We start from the raw sequence: 17,224 nt of genomic DNA, 5'->3' as shown, positions 1-17,224 counted from the left end.
TATATAACATAGGCAAGATCAGTGTTTCCCAAACGCTCTTCTCATGGCACACTATTTACAATGAAAAAAATCCCACAAGTCACAAAATGAAAGGGTTTATTGCAACTGTATTAGTGGACAAGTATGTATTATCCTTTGATTGACCAATAAAAACTATGAGTGGTAAAAGTGGTATGAACAAACTAGAAGTCAGTTCAGTTCAGAGCTAATGACATTTAATGAAATTAAAGGTCATTTTAAACTACAACTTTAGAACTAATATATAATGTAATGAAATTAAATTGAATTTTTACAATTTAAAGGTTATTTACGGCAAACAAACAAACAAAAAAACAAAACAGAAAATGATGTTCTCCTGCAAAACACCTGAGCAGCTCTTATGGCACACTAGCGTGTCGCAGAACAGTTTGGGAAACACTGGCTGGATCATGCCACGATTATAATAATGGAAATTAAATCCAAGCCTCTAAAATTTGCAACACTACTTGAGCTCTCATGTGCACTAAAACATTGTGTGGTCAAATATTTATGGACAGATTATTTCACAGTATCTGGTGAACAGCATCTAAAAATAAATAAATGGTGGCCCTATGGCTCTTATTCTCTGCCCTGATTCTTCATCAGACAAGATTACAGTTTATAAATAAAGGCAAAATAATAATTAGGTGCATGAGTTTACAAAAGTTGGTATGAAAGTATGATAAACAAATGAAAAGGCTTCAGGTTAAAGGAAATACATCAAAACCAGAGTTTGAAAGGCAAGTGGAGGTATTCTGATGTTAAATAATGTTGTAATGTTTAATAATGTATTGATTTATAAATTAATAATTTAACAATTTGAGAAAAAATTCATACAGAGAACTCTAATGTCTATGGTCTTTTTAGTCAAAATGCTATTACTTTGCACAATGTTTCAGCTAATTGATATAAAACACTCGGATATTTGTAAAAGTGCAGATAATATTGATAATAGATAGATCATCTAAAAAACCTTTTGATTTGAATTCTGCAAATGCTGAAAACTTATTTGCAGTGTTGACCGGAAAAAAAGTATCAACCATGCTACAGGATTAGACTGCTCCTGGTCATGCTGAAAAAACAAACAAAATGCTGAATGCATAGACAACAGTTGCAAAAGAAGAGACTACTTTTCAACATTTCTTTGCCCTACTGGGCTAGACAGCAATGGCTACTTTGAATGTCCACTTAATCAGACAACTGGCAGTGAACATCAGAGGCAGACGGAAGGACAGCTCAGTCTTTGCTGTTGGTAGACCAATCATATGGCATGAAGCTCACTTTGATAGATCCAGATGAGAGCAGGTTTTGCAGGTTGACCTTTTTAGGCGAGTCACTCATGTGCTTTAAGATCCAGTTCAGCAGCTGCATGCAGTCACACCACAGAATACAAGAGTTTAACACAGCTGACCTATGTGTCCTCTATTTTCACCACAATTGGTTAAAATGTGTGTTAAATTGTAATTCCATTCTATGTTACTGTAAAGGTGCTATATTCGTAAAAGACTTCTAGTTTTGTTATTGTTGTTATAGGTAGATTAAGCAGTGGACAATCAAAGTATCTTCAGGTAAGCTTTCAAATACCTTTTCATCCGTTCCTCCAAAATCCACCTTGTACCACTTGAATATCTGGCTGAGCTTCACCTCTCCTTTAACGGGGTCCACAAGGCATCCATCATCATTCTCCAGGAAAGCTTCAGCTGCAGACCGTAGCTGACTATCTATTCCCTGTGAAGACAAACGCTTTATACATTGCCCTGACACTAGTTTGACGTCCAGAAAGGTAATAGAATCATGGCCAGGGTTATTAGCAGCAAATCCACAATGAAATTCAGGAAGAGAAGTGTGTTTACCAATTCTAGTAAAAACATATACTCTATGTTAAATGGTTAATGCTTACCTGGGGTGTGTATGTTTTAATTGGGGGGCAGCCTTTTGCACCACAGTTGAGAGCAAAATGAATGAGAGGCTCAGGATCAGGAAGAGCCACCTAGTGGAGAATATGAAGTACAACAGGATGATCAGTGACAAGTTTACAACAAAGGAAATTATTATTTTAGAGAATATGATATATGCTGCTACCTTAATCATTAGTTTTACAACAACAACCATTGCTTTGGCCAGGGAGAAAAAAAAAACTATTTCCTAAGAAAGTTATAGAGACAGGGAAGTGGTGAAGATAAATGAGCTGAAATGTTGTTGACCAAACACAATGATTCATAAAAAATACCTGAAGTCTGGGGTCGCTCTTTGAGAAGGGCTTCAGGATTTGTGCAACGCCCTTCCTGTTACCTCGCAATACTCCATTCTCAATATCCTGAAGGGTGAACACCTCACCTCCAATGAGGTAGCTCGCATAGTTAAAGAACTGGAAGAGAACTGTACATTAGTAATACAATTACAAGTAAAAACATTGTCAGACAGGGTAAGCCAGGATAGGTTGACAACTGACAGCTGTGTTGGGTTTTCCTCCAGCTGGGTCAGTGTCTGGCTTCTGTAGATAAGGAAGCAACATCTCACCCGATACCGCTGCCACATGTTCTTGGGGATGCCCATGCGTAGATTTCCGTGGATGACGAGTGCATTGTAAACATTGATGAAGAAGGCCAGCTTTTCCTCCCGGCTGAGGGAGCCAAGCTCCACACGCTGCAGCTGCACCGCCAGCTCACAGTATTGCTCAAAAAAAGGACTCTGAGACATCGCCTTGTAGTCCACAAACTGCATGAGAGAGAGAGCACAGTTTTCTATGAGGTTTAGTCGTGACAATCTGTGTGTGAACCCATGATGGTGGTTGTTTCAGACCTTCACATTTATTTAAAAATACTGCATGATGTTTAATGAGATTGTATATACTTTTTAAAGAACTGAAGAAGGTGGTTTAGATGACTGGTTCAAAGCTGTTATATTATAAGATGGAAAAGTGAGTACTTATTGGGAACAGTCTCTACAGACAGTACCTGCACCCACCTTGCCATCAGAGGAGAGGTGGTCTGCATAAAGTTTCAAGATGAGGTTCCTCAGGATTTCAGAGAGCTCAGATGCTAAATGAGAGGGAAAGCATTTCAGATTTAAGATTCAGGCTGTTCCACTTTATATACAGCATTATGTGCGGTCATCCTGCCCTGAATCAAATCATTTAAAGGACAAACAGAATATTTACTCAACTTGTGAACAAACACAAGGGTAGAGGTTTGTATTTGCATTCAACACAGAAAGTCCAGGAACATGCAGGTTACAAAAACATGCAGGAACATGGGAAGATTTAGTAAATTAGAGCTACAAAAGCAACTGCATGCCTGAACAGAAAAAGCCCCTTCTCGGACATCTACCTGCAATGCTGGAGCAACTATTTGTTAAGCATCACTGCACAAACACAGTGAAACAGGCAGAGCAAGAAAAACAGGGAGACTTAATTGTCGACAGGACATCTGCAGCTCTCTCCTACAGTACGTCAAAGCTGTCTGGCCTTGTTAAGTGAATAGGAGGACTACTTGGAGACTGCTTCATCATTAACGAGAACTACATCTGAATTGAAGAGTTGGGGTCTTTCTTGTCTCTACATACCCTTCAAGGGGCTGCATGCTGCCATTTCTCCTGTGTTGAGTGCAGCGTTGGGGTCATGTTCCAGCAACCTGAACAAGGTGCTACTCTCTTCAAAACCACCCTTTCCCGCCACAGCATTAAAGTACTTTCTCTCCATTATACCCTGTCCAAGTTCACGTGCCTTTGGCCTGTCTACAAATTGCAAGTGAAAGATGTTAGGCTCTGCTAACAAATTGGCTTCCAAACCGAAGTCACAAAATGAACAGGGATACTGACAATGTTTGTTTATTGTTGAAAATCTCTAATCATTTCAATTTAAGCACCATCAGCTATAATTTAATGGATCCTGTAATCAAATTTTATAATACCTAGACAAACATAATTGTGACTGACTTTCTGTAGGGTCTATTTTGCAAGCATTTTAAAACAAAGATTAAGTTAACTTACCCATGCCCTTTTCTGTCTGCAGCCAGTCCACCAGCTCTGTCCCTGTGAAGCTGTTCTTGCACACTCTCAACCCCTTCCTGTGGCTGCCAATCACCCCGCTGGACTTGAACTCCTCTACCAAGTCCGCAAAAGCATCCCTCTCACACATAAACTCTGTTGAGGAGGCAGATCAGGCTGGCCTTTCACTGTATTTGGTAGCATTACAGCATTGCCACCCAAAGTTGAATAATTCTATTTTAGTTTAACCCTTGTAGTAGTCAGTGTAATCAATGACTTAAGTCTTTGCTATGCCCATAAAAATAAGAGGACAAGAACTTCAAAAATACTTTGGCATAGCAACAATTTTATTTGACAGGTTAACTTGTCAAGTAGCCCTCTATTGATTGCAGAGGTTTCAGTTCAGTTTATTGTCGTCATTGTTACAGAATAACAACGAAATTCTGTTAGAGCAAACACAGACCTCGTATATAGTTTCCCTAGTACCATTAAGCCCAGAAAAGTTTGGTCAGGAGACTATCTACTTATTGGTACTTTTACAGCAAACATGAAGTTGTTTTTTTTGTTTTGCTTTTTTGAAACATTTTTGCTAATTATATATACATCTAGCTGAGATGTTACGTAACAGTATTAGATAGCAGATAATGTTGCTCCCGTCCCATACTGTATTGTGTTAACTGTGACAATAAATAAACACAAAAGACAATAAATCAAATAAGAAATGGCAGATGTTCTGAAGGCAGGAGTTGTGAGGGAAGTCAGGGGAGTTCAGAGATGTAGGAAACAAGCAGAACTCTGCTTGTGTTCATCATCTCTTCAACTACTTCTCAAAGACGTATTCTTGTTACGGTACGTTTTCATTTTCATAGCATTAAAGGTGCAGTCCTTGATTATGATTAATTTACACTTTGCATTGAATTCAACAAACTTTTTCTCACACCAGTGTGTGGATTAAAAAAAAAAAGGTGTTCCTGCATAGACCTCTGAAGTTATCCTACAAAAAGGACCCAAAGCTGCCATCTTTGCCCATATAAGGAGATCCGGATGTCCTTATATGGGTAAAGATGGTACCCGGATCTCCTTATATGGGCAAAGATGGCAGCCTTTGGGTCCTTTTTGTAGGCAAACTTCAGAGGTCTGTAGTTGTGGCTGTTTAGTTGGAAGGAACACACAGAGGCTTGGACTGAGCCATAAATTATACCATCATGTTGCTTTATGAACACAGAGGACAGGGCTGTACTGTACTACAGGGCTGCCTGTTCCTCAGGATCAAGGACTGCATCTTTAAGAAGGGTACCACACATAATTATGAGGATAAACTGGTGAGGTAGAGACTAGGTCTCTCCTGAACATGCCACACACAGAGGTCTTATCCAGATATTTTTTATGGCACAGGCACTCAGTCCTGCTCCTGCCCTCCCTGTTGGGCTGGGCATATGGCCTAAAAAAGAGTTACGATATTAATTTACCCCCCTCCCCCCACGAACTACAAAATGACAAAATGTTCAAAACAAGTTATGACCTGGTTTTGTTTTAATTTTCCCTCTGGAATTTTAGCCTATCTAATTTGGTAGTAGGCCTAATAATCCGTTAGTAGTAACAGACAAGTTGGATAGGGAATATCAGGCCTACTCTTGCATTACCAGTATCATTAGTTAGTACAATGTGCAGTAGGCCTAAGCCTCTATGCTTATGGATGACCTCACTAATGAGCACCATTACATTTGACATCAGATCCTGCTCATGTTTGCTGCCCATAAGCAGTTGGACAAAACTGGATAAAGCCGTATAGAGACATTGGACATAGCCTATGCCAGATAATTTTTCAGTGATTTAAAGAGAAAATCGATCATAAAAACATATCGATTTTAATAAAAAAATTTTTAAAAAAATCAATCGATTTTTTGCCCAGCCCTACCTCCTTGCATGGAAATTCCTCTTTTCATTTCTGCTATAGGCACAACATTGGTGTGTTCTAGCAAATTAATGTTAAAACACAATGGCAGCATGATAATTTATGTTATGGAAAGGTGTTTTAAGTGAAAATTGGTCTGATAGTGAGAGCTGCCATTTGTTCAAATTGGAGCCAGTTTCTGTGCAGTAAATATGTATGTGCAGTAAGCAAAGAGCATAATAGCAGGAGTATTGGTTAGGACCCCAGGGTTATATACTTTGACTAATATTGACTCCCGTTCTGTAGAACCTTCAGGTTGTTTCCCTTTTGGTTTCACAATATTTGCTGTGGTCAGAGAAAAGAGGAAAACATGCAGTAGCCTACTAAGGGGCTCCAGGAGCAGGATTGAGCACCCACACTCTATGCAATCCATAATGGTATCCATGCCAAAAGTACAAAGATTTTTAGTCCTGATTAAACTGTAATGGTACTTGACATCTGCAAATTGACTTTAGCATGTATTTCCATCCCCTGTGTTCATGAGCATTACCAATAAAAGAACATGGAAAGATAAGTGTGATGTTTTTACAACAGGCAAACTGTGTGTTTTGTTTTGGGTAAGAGGACAAACCTCCACTCTCCTCTGTAGCATCTGAACTATTCCCCACAGGTAAAGGAGGTGCATCTGCAGGGATTGGCTGTTCTCTCACCATTTGCACCAACCGCTGAAGCTCCTCAGGAGCCTGGACATAAGAAAACAAAGTTTGGTTTCTTTAAGGACAAACCTATTTCTGAATTAGGAAATAGAACAGCAAAGCTATTTTCAGGTGTTCTCACCATCTTTTGCAGATCGTCATTGCCCCCTACATGAACGTTGTTGAAGAATATCTGAGGAACCGTACTGCGGCCTGTCAGCTTCTTCACCTCATCCCTTAGAGCTGCGTGTGGATTTATGTCCACATCACACACCGGCAATCCCAGTTCCTTTAATGTTGATTTGGCTTGGAGGCAGTGTGGGCAGCCAATCACCGAGTACACCGTCACACGGCCCTTTATAGAGCCCTCGGTCTGAGCCATTGAATTAAGAGCGTGTATATTTCGGCTGTAGAAAATAATGCAAAGGGTTATCGGTCGTGCTCTTGCGTGGACAATGTTGCACAGGACAGTGTTTGTGTCAAGTCGTCCTCAACAACGCCCCTTAGCTGTTCTAAGATCACTGGAGTGGAGACCTTTTGGGGAATGGGAATCATTGTTGCTACCCACCACCACCACTATCAGCAGCAGCAGCAGTATCACAAGACTGATCTGTTGTTGAATTGAGTGGAGGAATAGCGTTAACTTACACCAACCAAATATGTCAAAGATTCTCCTGATACATTTGTGAAGTGTGTCAAGTTGTGTATACATTAACGTCACCTGCACTGCAAGTAGAGATCTTCTTCCGCATTGGAAAAACGAAAGTACCAAGTCCGGTCCGATAACCGCTGTCACGTCCGATATGTCCTCACAATGACGCTAACTTTGAAACAGCAAACGTTATTAACGTTGTTTTATCCTAAAATATTAAGCGAAATAACAGTGATCAAAGTAAAGGATACACCTTGAGTTAAATAACTTAAGAACAACCTGTCATAACCTCAAAATGGTATTTTCTTCTGGGCACCCTGTTTCATTCAGTCTTGCTAAAAAAAGAAATTCGCTGCTAGCTAGCTAGCTAACAACAACGTAGTGACATCACGGATTTGTTGACACCGTGGGCTTCCAAAGCATTCTGTCAAAATAAAAGCCTACAAACCGGTTTTGTGACCACAACATTTGATCACTGTGCATAGACATGGTATGAACTCTTATTTTGATAATCGCTTCCAACCCGGAATTGAAAGTTAATAATAAGAAGAAGGAATTGAAACTTATTCGAAAGAGACATTCGATATTGGTGCATATAGTTCTAGTTGGAGCTGTATGTTTCTTGCGTAAACATAACCAGCCTGCAATGTCTACTCTGTCAAAAATAGACGCCGTTGGCTGTAGAAAGTTGTTGAATTTACTCTCCGATGTTGATTTATTAGCACTTAATGACACGGTTACTAACAAGATGATTGCTGTGGGAAGCACGAAAGGTGAGGCTGAGTTAACGTTATGCACAGCATTTGGGTAACGTTAACGTTAGCTTCTAGCTATTTCCTTGTGCTGTCGTTTACCTGCTAGCGTTATGCTTTACGCTTTAGTGTATTTGCTGATGAAAATATATTTGCTTATGATGTATGTTTACAGAGGCAATCGAGGCCATTATCACATACTCACAGACTTCTGAAGAGCTCTTGAGGCGAAAAAAAGTTCACCGTGACATAATTTTCAAGTACCTAGCAAGCGAAGGTGTTGTAATGCCAACGAACAGTGAAAAACATCAACTGGTGAAGGCGACTCTTAAGTTGTGGTCTTCGGGCAAGGTAATTAATTCAATTCTAGGAATGCAATAACTGGTAATAGTAGAGATGCACCGATTGCAATTTTCTGGGCCGATTACGATTTCCGATTTTTCATAACGTTGAGTTTGACCTGCCGATTACCCTGGCAATCCAGAGTTCTCGCGAGAGCACAATGGAATTGTCTCTGCGAGACACTCTGGCAAAGAGCAATGATGCACGTTACTTTTTCCCCTTGCATTCTGGGGAACTAGCTAAACCGATGAAGACAGCGCTGCAACGTTGGAGGACAGTACACATTGGTCGTAGTGTTATCCGATTGCGTGCAGTGAGATTTTTAAATGCATGCTTGTTGCCACCCCTCGAGTTGGGCCATTACATCGCTCTTTGCCAGACCCTTAATCTTTCTAGATTATCAGGGTCTGGATTTTCCAGGCTACCTGCCGATACCGATTTTAGCCGATTCCGATTTAATTTTTTCTATCTATTTTCTGTCTTCTTTAATAACACATTTTAACATAGAAATGTAATCCACTTTTCAATAATGTAATGGCTGTTAAAAATGGAACAGGTGAACAGACAGGTTCTTCAAGTCTAGCTAGTCTTGAATTTCCCCTTGGGGATCAATAAAGTATCTATCTCAGTGGCGTAGCCAGAAATGTTCAAATGGGTGGGCACAGAAAAAAACAGGTGGGCAAAGCCAAATTGATTGAACGTATGATAGGCTTAGATTAGATGCATACAAACATTAATCATAGGCATATTATATTTATGACATAACATGGGAATTTATTGAACGCATTTGATCACAGCCGACAAATTACACAGAAACATTTTCAACCGGAGCAAAAAATGCATGAATGTAGCTTTGGCAATCACATGAAACACAACTGAGACAACACAGATTGACCATATTGGACAACTGCAAAGCCTTATCATACTGTAGGCATGGTACATTCATGACATGAAAAGTGGAACTTATTGAACAAATTTTATCATAGCTGACATTACGTATAGTTGGCTAAACATTTTAAACTTGCGCAAAACTGCCTGAACCCAGCATCGGTGTGTCACACGGAGGAAAGCCCGGACGGACGGGCAAAACTGACAAGTAGGCGGGCCTAGGCCCGTCCAGGCCTATCCGTGGCTACGCGTATGATCTATCTATCTATCTAGCTTCAGCTGCAGTAGCCTATCAAACTATAATGCTTCCCAGTGTGGGAAATTCACACACTACTAAATGCACTGTTATGGAACAACCATTTTTTCTTATCACATCCAATATCTAACTAAAAATACAAAAACTATTTTCATGATACATTTGAACATGGTGCCATGGAACATAGATAGATAGATAGATAGATACTTTATTGATCCCCAAGGGGAAATTCAAGGTCTCAGTAGCATACAGACATCACACACAACTTTCACTTACAGCAGAAAAAGTAATACAAGTATATAATATAAAAAACACAACTAAGCAATAAGGACAGTATAAAGAATATACTAAAATACAAATTATACTAAATAACACTAAATCTAAGTCAAGTCTAAAACAGTATCCACATAGTGTGCTTAGGGGTGATTAAGCATGAGGCGCTTGCAATGACTGAGGCAGGGACTGAGCCTGTGATTCTCTGTGCATAGTAAGGTAAGGTGCTCTGTGAGAGTGAGTGTCATGGTGATGGTGCAAATGAGTAAGTCCAACAGTGCAAGAATAAAGTCTAGAGACTAGCATAAAATAAATATGGACATATAAGAGTGTAGGCAAGGTAATATTAAAAAAACTATAGAAAAATTATATCAGTGCAAGAATGGGTTGACGTAATAGGGTTACAGCCATTATACAAGTATTGATTATAAAGCATTAAGTATAGGTATAAGTGTGGCCACAATCTGGCTGTGGGATATGATTAACATATTTTCATATGCATTGATGCATAGCCTATGCTTTGTACATCCAACCCAGAGTGTTGGCCTTTGCTAGCTTCATTAAACTTTGCAAACTCAGCTGGGGGATGTTGTTTCAAGTGTGGCGCCTGAGTGCATATGACTGTCATAATTCCAGTCACCAGCCGATCAATCAGTGTATCCCTATCCCCCCCCCCCCCCCCCCCCTTCTTGTTTCAGGTTTCTCAGAAATCACTTTGTGAAAACGACCGTATATCCAGTGAGGTCGCAGGAGATGGTCTCTCTGATGTTGTTACATTGGGGAGGCAGTTTTCTCAGTGGTTCTTCCAACTTCTGAACAGCCAAAATCCCACTTTTGGGCAACAACCACAGGAATGGGGTCCCCAGCACTTCTGGGGGGACGTTCGACTTAGACTCCGGGCTAGCACAGAAGAAGAAAGCAAGGAGGAGTTCCTAGGAGCTGAGCTTGTGAGCTCACGCCTCCAAGCATTATCCCAGGGTGAGAATCTCCTCTTTAGCCCCAACCTGGAGCCTAATGGCCTAAGGACAATATCATCTCCACATGGTTTGGTGATAGTGGCAGTAGCAGGCACCATTCACAGGGACCAAGCCTGTCTTGGTATTTTTGAACAGGTCTTTGGCCTTATCCGCTCCCCACTGGACGAAAACAGTTGGAAGATTAAATTTACTGACTTGAAAATAAGGGCACAAAACACTATCAAAGGCACAGAGGAGCTGCTCTCACCTGCACTGACCTATAGTTCAAGTGAACTACAGCTGCTCTGTAGGTAAAGACGACAGAGCTTCATTTCATGTGGATGCAGCCTAAGTAAGCATTTGTTAAATGCTATTGAGGCTGTGCCTCTTCTTGGGTAGCATGCATATTGTGTAACATGCGTTATTGCACAACTCTTAGTCTAAATGATCATCCATATTTATTTATGGATTGTTTGGGAAAGTCTGCCCAAATGCTTGTATAAATCCTAATACTGAGGATCTACCAAATATTGGCAATTTGATTATGTGCCTTGTTTTGTCATTTTGCAGAATGGAGAGTATATTGTATTCTAGTTCTAATACATTGCAATGTATGTTAACAGATGTCTAAAAAAGCTGCTGGAGGACAACATCTCTATTATCCCTAGCACGGCTAGGAGTATGGGGAACATTGCAATGAGTCATTGAGCTGTTTGTACATAGTAGTTAATAACCAACATTTGTTTTGATGGGATTTCTTTGGAAGATGTACTCCCTAATTGAAAATTATATTTCAAGCATATTTGACCTGAAATTAAAATAATTTGTCCTTATTTGCGTAAGTTTAATTCTCTTCAGTTTGTAGTTGCAGTTAATGCAATTTGGTTGAAATATTGCATCATACATTTTCAGAAAACCTTTATTATGGAGGACTTGGTTTCACTAATGTAAAAAGCAAACTTTCAGTCAGTTTCTCATTGTGTTATTTAGGTGTAGTGGTATTCTGATTTGTTTTACATGGATGCTCTTTTAGTCATCACATGATACATCTGAGCATTGTGATAGTCAAACGGAAGACATACAGCAGCTGAGTGGTCTCTGTTGTTCATCATGTCATTTTTGATACAACGTGGCCCCAACAAGAGAAGCTGTGTTGATGTGATGGCCAGTGTGACTTCAAGGAATGGTATCATTTCTAGCTCATAAATCCTCTGATTAACACAATTTTGTTCCTAAACGATAGTTTGAATTTACCATCCATAAATAGACTTTAGGTTTTGTTTACACCAAACCATTCCTTTAATTGGTACTTCAATGAACATGGGTAAAATAATAGTTTCTTCTTAGTTTCGTCTTACAGCTATGGATAGAAATAGGCCTAGCTTATTTTATAAATTAGTTTAGGGTATTTTCAGAGGTTGTTGCATGAGCATTTCTGATTTAAATTCTCTTAAAGTAGATGATAATAGCAAGGCTTCAAAGCATAACATCTGACCACTAGTGACATTGATGTTTTTTATTCTACATCAAAATCGTGCAGAGGGAGATCAATGAATTGTTCAAATCGAACTCCTTGCAGATTTGAATAGTGGCCAGTTACAGGCTCAATAAATAGAGTATGATTATCTGTGTGAATGTTTTCACGTGCTGTTTTTCTGTATACCGGTAACTGGCCAAGTATCCATTTCTTGTGGCTAACTACTCCAGCTGCAAGCAGAATTATGGCAGAAACTTAAACAAACTAGCTCCTAATAGTAAACTCCTAGCCTTCCTGGCTAAAAGGTATAGCCTACTGCAGATTTAAATTGTGACCCAAATAAAATCTCTTGTGGGTCGCGACCCAGTCTTTCGGAACCAAATAGTTGAAACCATGCAAGTGTCTCTTTTGCATTAAGATGCGTGATTTTTGTAAGGTTTTTTTTACAGACTCCCAACGCTGCCCTCTTTTATCTAGGCAAAATGGCGTTGCTGGTGTGACAGCTTTTGGGTGGGGTGTTGAATGCAGCAGTAACCCTGAGGTTTTGGTGGGAAATGTTACATGTGGGAAATTATTCTTGGAATCAACTTCAAAGGCCAAAAAAATCTTAATATCTCCTCTGTCTCTGTTCACTCATGACCCACCATGCCATAGTTGTGGTGAATTAAAGCACCATAACCATTGATCTTTTTTCAGTTCACATCACCGAAAGAAAAATAACAAGCAGCTTGTCGTCTGTCTTTATGGCTCTTGGCTTCCCACTTTCTAATAAGTGGTTTGGCTGTGCTTAAAGCTATGACGTGTAGATTCAGAAATACTGTTCATTGGCATCTGTGGGTCATTGTGACACAGGAGGTCTTCTAATAGAAAAGTGTGTTTCTCATAAAGTTCCTGTGAACCCCTGGATAGTAAGATGTTTAAGATTTTTGTGGGTGGAGAGCTACCACAAAAACTTTTTTTTTAAAAATTGCTAAGCTGATTTATTTTTGTGAGCTTTGCAAGTTATTTTTTTCACAGCCCCCCTTTTTTCATTTTGTTTTCTTTCCTTTCAAAAATGTTGACCAAACAACCAAACATATTTGAATACTGTTCAGTCTCCAACCAATATGGATGTCCTTTTTGGAAAATTAATGTAGTGATGGTTCTGCAGGCCGTGTAATAGGAACAGACCTTACATTGTTGTAGGAGGAAAATGCATCATAGTTTTCTTAGATAGATAGATAGATAGATAGATAGATAGATACTTTATTGATCCCCAGGGGAAATTCTTAGCAAAAATGTGATCTCTCAGCAAAATGAGACAAGGTTTAAAGTAAATTCTCTTATGACCGCAGCATCTCTGGATGGACAACTGCTACTTGTCCACATGGGGGAGCAGTGGCTTCATATTACGTTGTTAAACGTTGAAGCTCTGCCAAATTGAAACCTTTTAAACCGATTATTTGAGGAAAGTCATCAGTGTCTGAGTAGGCTCAGCTTTGGTTTATGTAACCAAACCCTGTCGCCCCGGTTGTGAAGGAAAGCATATAATTCAAGACTTTATAATGAAAAGCATGCTATTAAATTAATGATGTTCTAAAGAAAAGGCTTGTTAAACTACTCCTTCTAAAGGATATGAAAACATATTTTAGAATTTATTGATGGTGCTTCTAATTTATTGCCGCAATCAGGAGAAAGTTGCTCACGGAGCACAGCAGAACACAAACAATATGAAACTATGGATTTATGACCAGGGGTTCAGATAGTATGCTCAAAATAATATATTTCTTCAACCTTGATGGGAAAAAACAGATTTATTGAATCCTAGAAATGAGATTGGGTACACAGTTGGATATTTCTTAAGGTGAAAAGACCTAGCTGCTTGTGAAATGAGTTCTGACCTTTAATCAGACAATACAGGACAATACAGGGGAAACTTGTTGAAACTATTTTTTGTCCTTTTCAAACTATAGCTCACAGTGTGCACATGTGAAATGGAGATCAACTGACTTATTTCCAGCAGGCACTGCTTCATAGTCCTCATGACAGTTTGTTTTTGTTTTTAAGCATGAAGTCTAATAAAACTCTGAGTAAAGTCCTTGTTGACATTGATTTGATTACATGAGATGTGCAATGCCACCTTCCAAACAGTTATGGAGGAATGCAAGAACTGTTCATTTTAGACCAGATTGTTGTGATAAAACAGGAGAGCATTTCATTCAAAATCAGTGTGCAACCCAAAGCACTCCACACACAAGACATTGACACATAAGACAAAAGGTGCTGGGCGGAGCGGTGTAGTCGCCAGCGTACCCGTGACACCAAGACATAAACAAACACATTTAGAAAATAACAAATGTGTTTTCATTAGACACAAGAATGTTGATTTTAAGCTGTGCATTACAGTTACATATTCATCAACTTGAAGATAAAGAGAGTGAATGTAAGAAAATATAATGCACATGTTAGATCTGTGTAGTTACTGTGCTAGTTCATACTGCAATATGCATACTAAAAAAACACAATTAGACCATTATTAGCCAAGCTATACCATCCAAACTTTAATTTCACATGAGTTCTTATAAAAGTAAAAGTTCATGCTTTGAAGTTTCAGGAACAGTGCTAAATTTAGGATTAGTTATCTTATGTATTGTAATTTACAGTGTGCATGACTGTCAGCAATCGATGCAGACGAGGCTGGTTTCCTGGATGGGTGGGGGGCGATGATCACTTTATCAGAGTGCGCCAGCAGCCTGGAGAGGCGGGCTTTGCCGGCTGTCTGTGCTGCTGCCCTCTAGATTCTCCAGGACATCTGCTGTTGACTGTGGCAGCAGAGCTGCATCTTAATACAGATCTGTAGCCCACTGGTAGCCTGTTTATATTAATTGCCCTTGCCTCATTCACTGCTGGCCACTGATTACACTCATTAATTTCAATTCCCCTTGAACTCCCTCTCCCCCCCTCTCCCCCGTGTTCTCCATGACATCAGTGTGTGGACATTTGGAGACTATTAGAGAGCAGTTTTCTAGTGATGCTGTCCACTCCACTGTATGGCTATGTCTCTCTGAGCAAAGTTTTAGTGTCTGTGAGTTTCTCCAGTACCTCATCATTTCACAAGTCTTGTCTATTGATTTTCAGTGTATTGCTGAGAGCCTTTACTGTCGCAGGTCACTCCTCAAAGGTATAACTTTCTATCAAGGCATGGCCCAGACAAATCTCCTCTGGACCGTGTGGTTCTTTCCACTAAGTTTTATGGAACTGTATATTCATGTCCTGATTACTTGTGCTCTCAGTGAGAACAATATCATTGTTTTTGTACAAAAACAGGTACCCTTTGGGAAATGGCAGGCCTTTGGGGGAATTGGGGGCATACTCTTGTATGTGTGTGTACACTCTACACCAGGATAAGGTGTCATTGATTGATCAATGTTCCCTCAGCACTGCAGAGTTGTCTCCATATAGACTCCCTGTTGTTTGTTTGTGTGTTGGTAAGAGCCAGCTTGCTGCCCACAGCCCTTGATAATTCAGCTGGGCAAAGAGGAAATCAATGGCTATTTGACGTAGACACTGCACCACAAGCTGTTAGCTGTGAGCTTCTCTCGGCAAGATATCCTCTCTGCTGACACCCAGGAATGTCTTCATTCATCCTAATGTTGCAGGGCCCCTGGGCATCTCACCTTTTTTTATTTCCCAAGACATTACTGATAAACAAATTCTCAGCATGAGAAGCGATGGACTGGACTGTATTTGTCAGTGCATTACTAGAGTGGCCAAGTGGCACCAATGCACCCCACTGAGTCAGCATATTTATGACTGCCAATCAAAAAAGAAGCCCTCTTGGAATTGATTTAAAACAGAATACAATGGGAGGGAAACTATAATACACACACAGTATACTAACTAAGGACTTGTGACCAATCATGTAGCAGGGAGTTGATTTTGTGCAATCATTTATTGTTGTTGCAAATGTTTTCATTGTTGTTTGTCAGTAGGATTATGCAAAAACTACCTGATCAATACTCATGAAACTTAATGGAAGGGTGCAGCAAGGGTAAAACCAAAGATCCTAAAACTCTTGGGGTGGATCCAAATAATGGGCCAGGTGATTATTTTTCACTTTTATTTTTTGGCCTTGTGCACTGTCTGAGTGCTCTTCTAGTTTTATTTATGTAAAGAAAGGTAATTATGTCTTACAGATTTCAACAATATTATTTTTGTAGGTTACTCTGTAGGCTTAAATAAGTTTTTCTAAGTAGACAATCGGTAATAATGCTTTTGCTTGTTAAAACATATTAAAGGGTATAAATCAGATTGTGGGTTGGACTCTCAGTGCAATGGCCTTCAGTGACCAATGACCTTCAATGAAATTCAGCTAACTTAAAAAGAAAAATACATGTGAATTTTTGGTCAAAATGTCTGTAAGAGACATGAACGCTTACATTTTGACCAAAAAACATCCCACATTTTAGTTGAGATTTTGTTATGCTGTTTACTGAGACTTCAGAAAAAGGAAGCATTCAGTGTAGCTTGCCACAGTTCACCCAAGAGCAAAGAGTTTTTCTTTAAATACAGGAAATGACAACTTTGCAGCCATTCCTCGATCCAGTAGATCCAGATGAGCAAACACATGCCAGCTGTGGTACGGCTGTGTACTTCGTTGAGATGTCTGAAAATAATTACAGAAAGAAACACTAAAGGAAATAAGATAGCACATAATTGACATCATTAAGATAGCAGTCTCAAACTCAAATTGAGTCTAACAGTAGCGTTGATTCTTTAATTGCAAACAGACCATACATTAATCCATAATATATTGTTTGCCATATCTTTCTTCATCAATTACACATAGGCAGATACTGTACAAACTAAAAATATTCACCTTTTGTGGTCAAACAATCTGATTTTACACCAGTATTTTTCCCTAAATACCTAATAATTGAAAGACGAGCATACATTTCAACAGAACCCAAAATGAGCTCTATGGTTGCTTGGCTTCTTCAAGAGTGTCATTCATCTTCATTTTGCACCAGCCCCAGATTTACTATAACACCCAGT

At 39.4% G+C, this 17,224-nt stretch overlaps 2 protein-coding genes across 8 annotated transcripts; one reads left to right on the top strand and one right to left on the bottom strand.

The window, feature by feature from the left end:
* Nucleotides 1–79: 79 nt before the first annotated feature.
* On the bottom strand, nucleotides 80–8,342 carry zgc:152951 (uncharacterized protein LOC569013 homolog). Of its 6 annotated transcripts, none has more exons than XM_042077102.1 (12): nucleotides 8,204–8,338; nucleotides 7,316–7,418; nucleotides 6,737–7,001; nucleotides 6,531–6,642; nucleotides 4,009–4,161; nucleotides 3,583–3,753; nucleotides 2,986–3,059; nucleotides 2,539–2,736; nucleotides 2,249–2,386; nucleotides 1,919–2,008; nucleotides 1,603–1,746; nucleotides 80–1,383 (listed from the first exon to the last, which is right to left on the bottom strand). In XM_042077102.1, exons 3-12 carry the CDS (start codon nucleotides 6,974–6,976, stop codon nucleotides 1,255–1,257), a joined length of 1,449 nt encoding a protein of 482 aa, XP_041933036.1. In that variant the 5' UTR covers nucleotides 6,977–7,001; nucleotides 7,316–7,418; nucleotides 8,204–8,338; the 3' UTR covers nucleotides 80–1,254. The 6 variants fall into 6 exon arrangements, with proteins under 6 accessions (XP_041933036.1, XP_041933022.1, XP_041933031.1 ...); XM_042077088.1 differs by having other exon boundaries at nucleotides 7,316–7,454; nucleotides 8,204–8,305; XM_042077097.1 differs by lacking the exon at nucleotides 8,204–8,338 and adding an exon at nucleotides 7,526–7,811.
* On the top strand, nucleotides 7,804–11,546 carry c2h3orf38 (chromosome 2 C3orf38 homolog). 2 transcript variants are annotated; one of them, XM_042077186.1, is made up of 4 exons: nucleotides 7,804–8,019; nucleotides 8,174–8,349; nucleotides 10,456–10,735; nucleotides 11,337–11,546. In XM_042077186.1, the coding sequence occupies exons 1-4, from the start codon at nucleotides 7,893–7,895 to the stop codon at nucleotides 11,342–11,344; spliced, it is 591 nt and encodes a 196-aa protein (XP_041933120.1). In that variant the 5' UTR covers nucleotides 7,804–7,892; the 3' UTR covers nucleotides 11,345–11,546. The 2 variants fall into 2 exon arrangements, with proteins under 2 accessions (XP_041933120.1, XP_041933111.1); XM_042077177.1 differs by having other exon boundaries at nucleotides 10,456–11,546.
* Nucleotides 11,547–17,224: the final 5,678 nt, after the last annotated feature.

This window comes from Alosa sapidissima, chromosome 2, assembly GCF_018492685.1.
Source record: "Alosa sapidissima isolate fAloSap1 chromosome 2, fAloSap1.pri, whole genome shotgun sequence".
NCBI classification, from domain to species: Eukaryota; Metazoa; Chordata; class Actinopteri; order Clupeiformes; family Clupeidae; genus Alosa; species Alosa sapidissima.
Note: the sequence above shows the minus strand (reverse complement) of the source record. Positions and strands in the feature narration are given on the sequence as shown.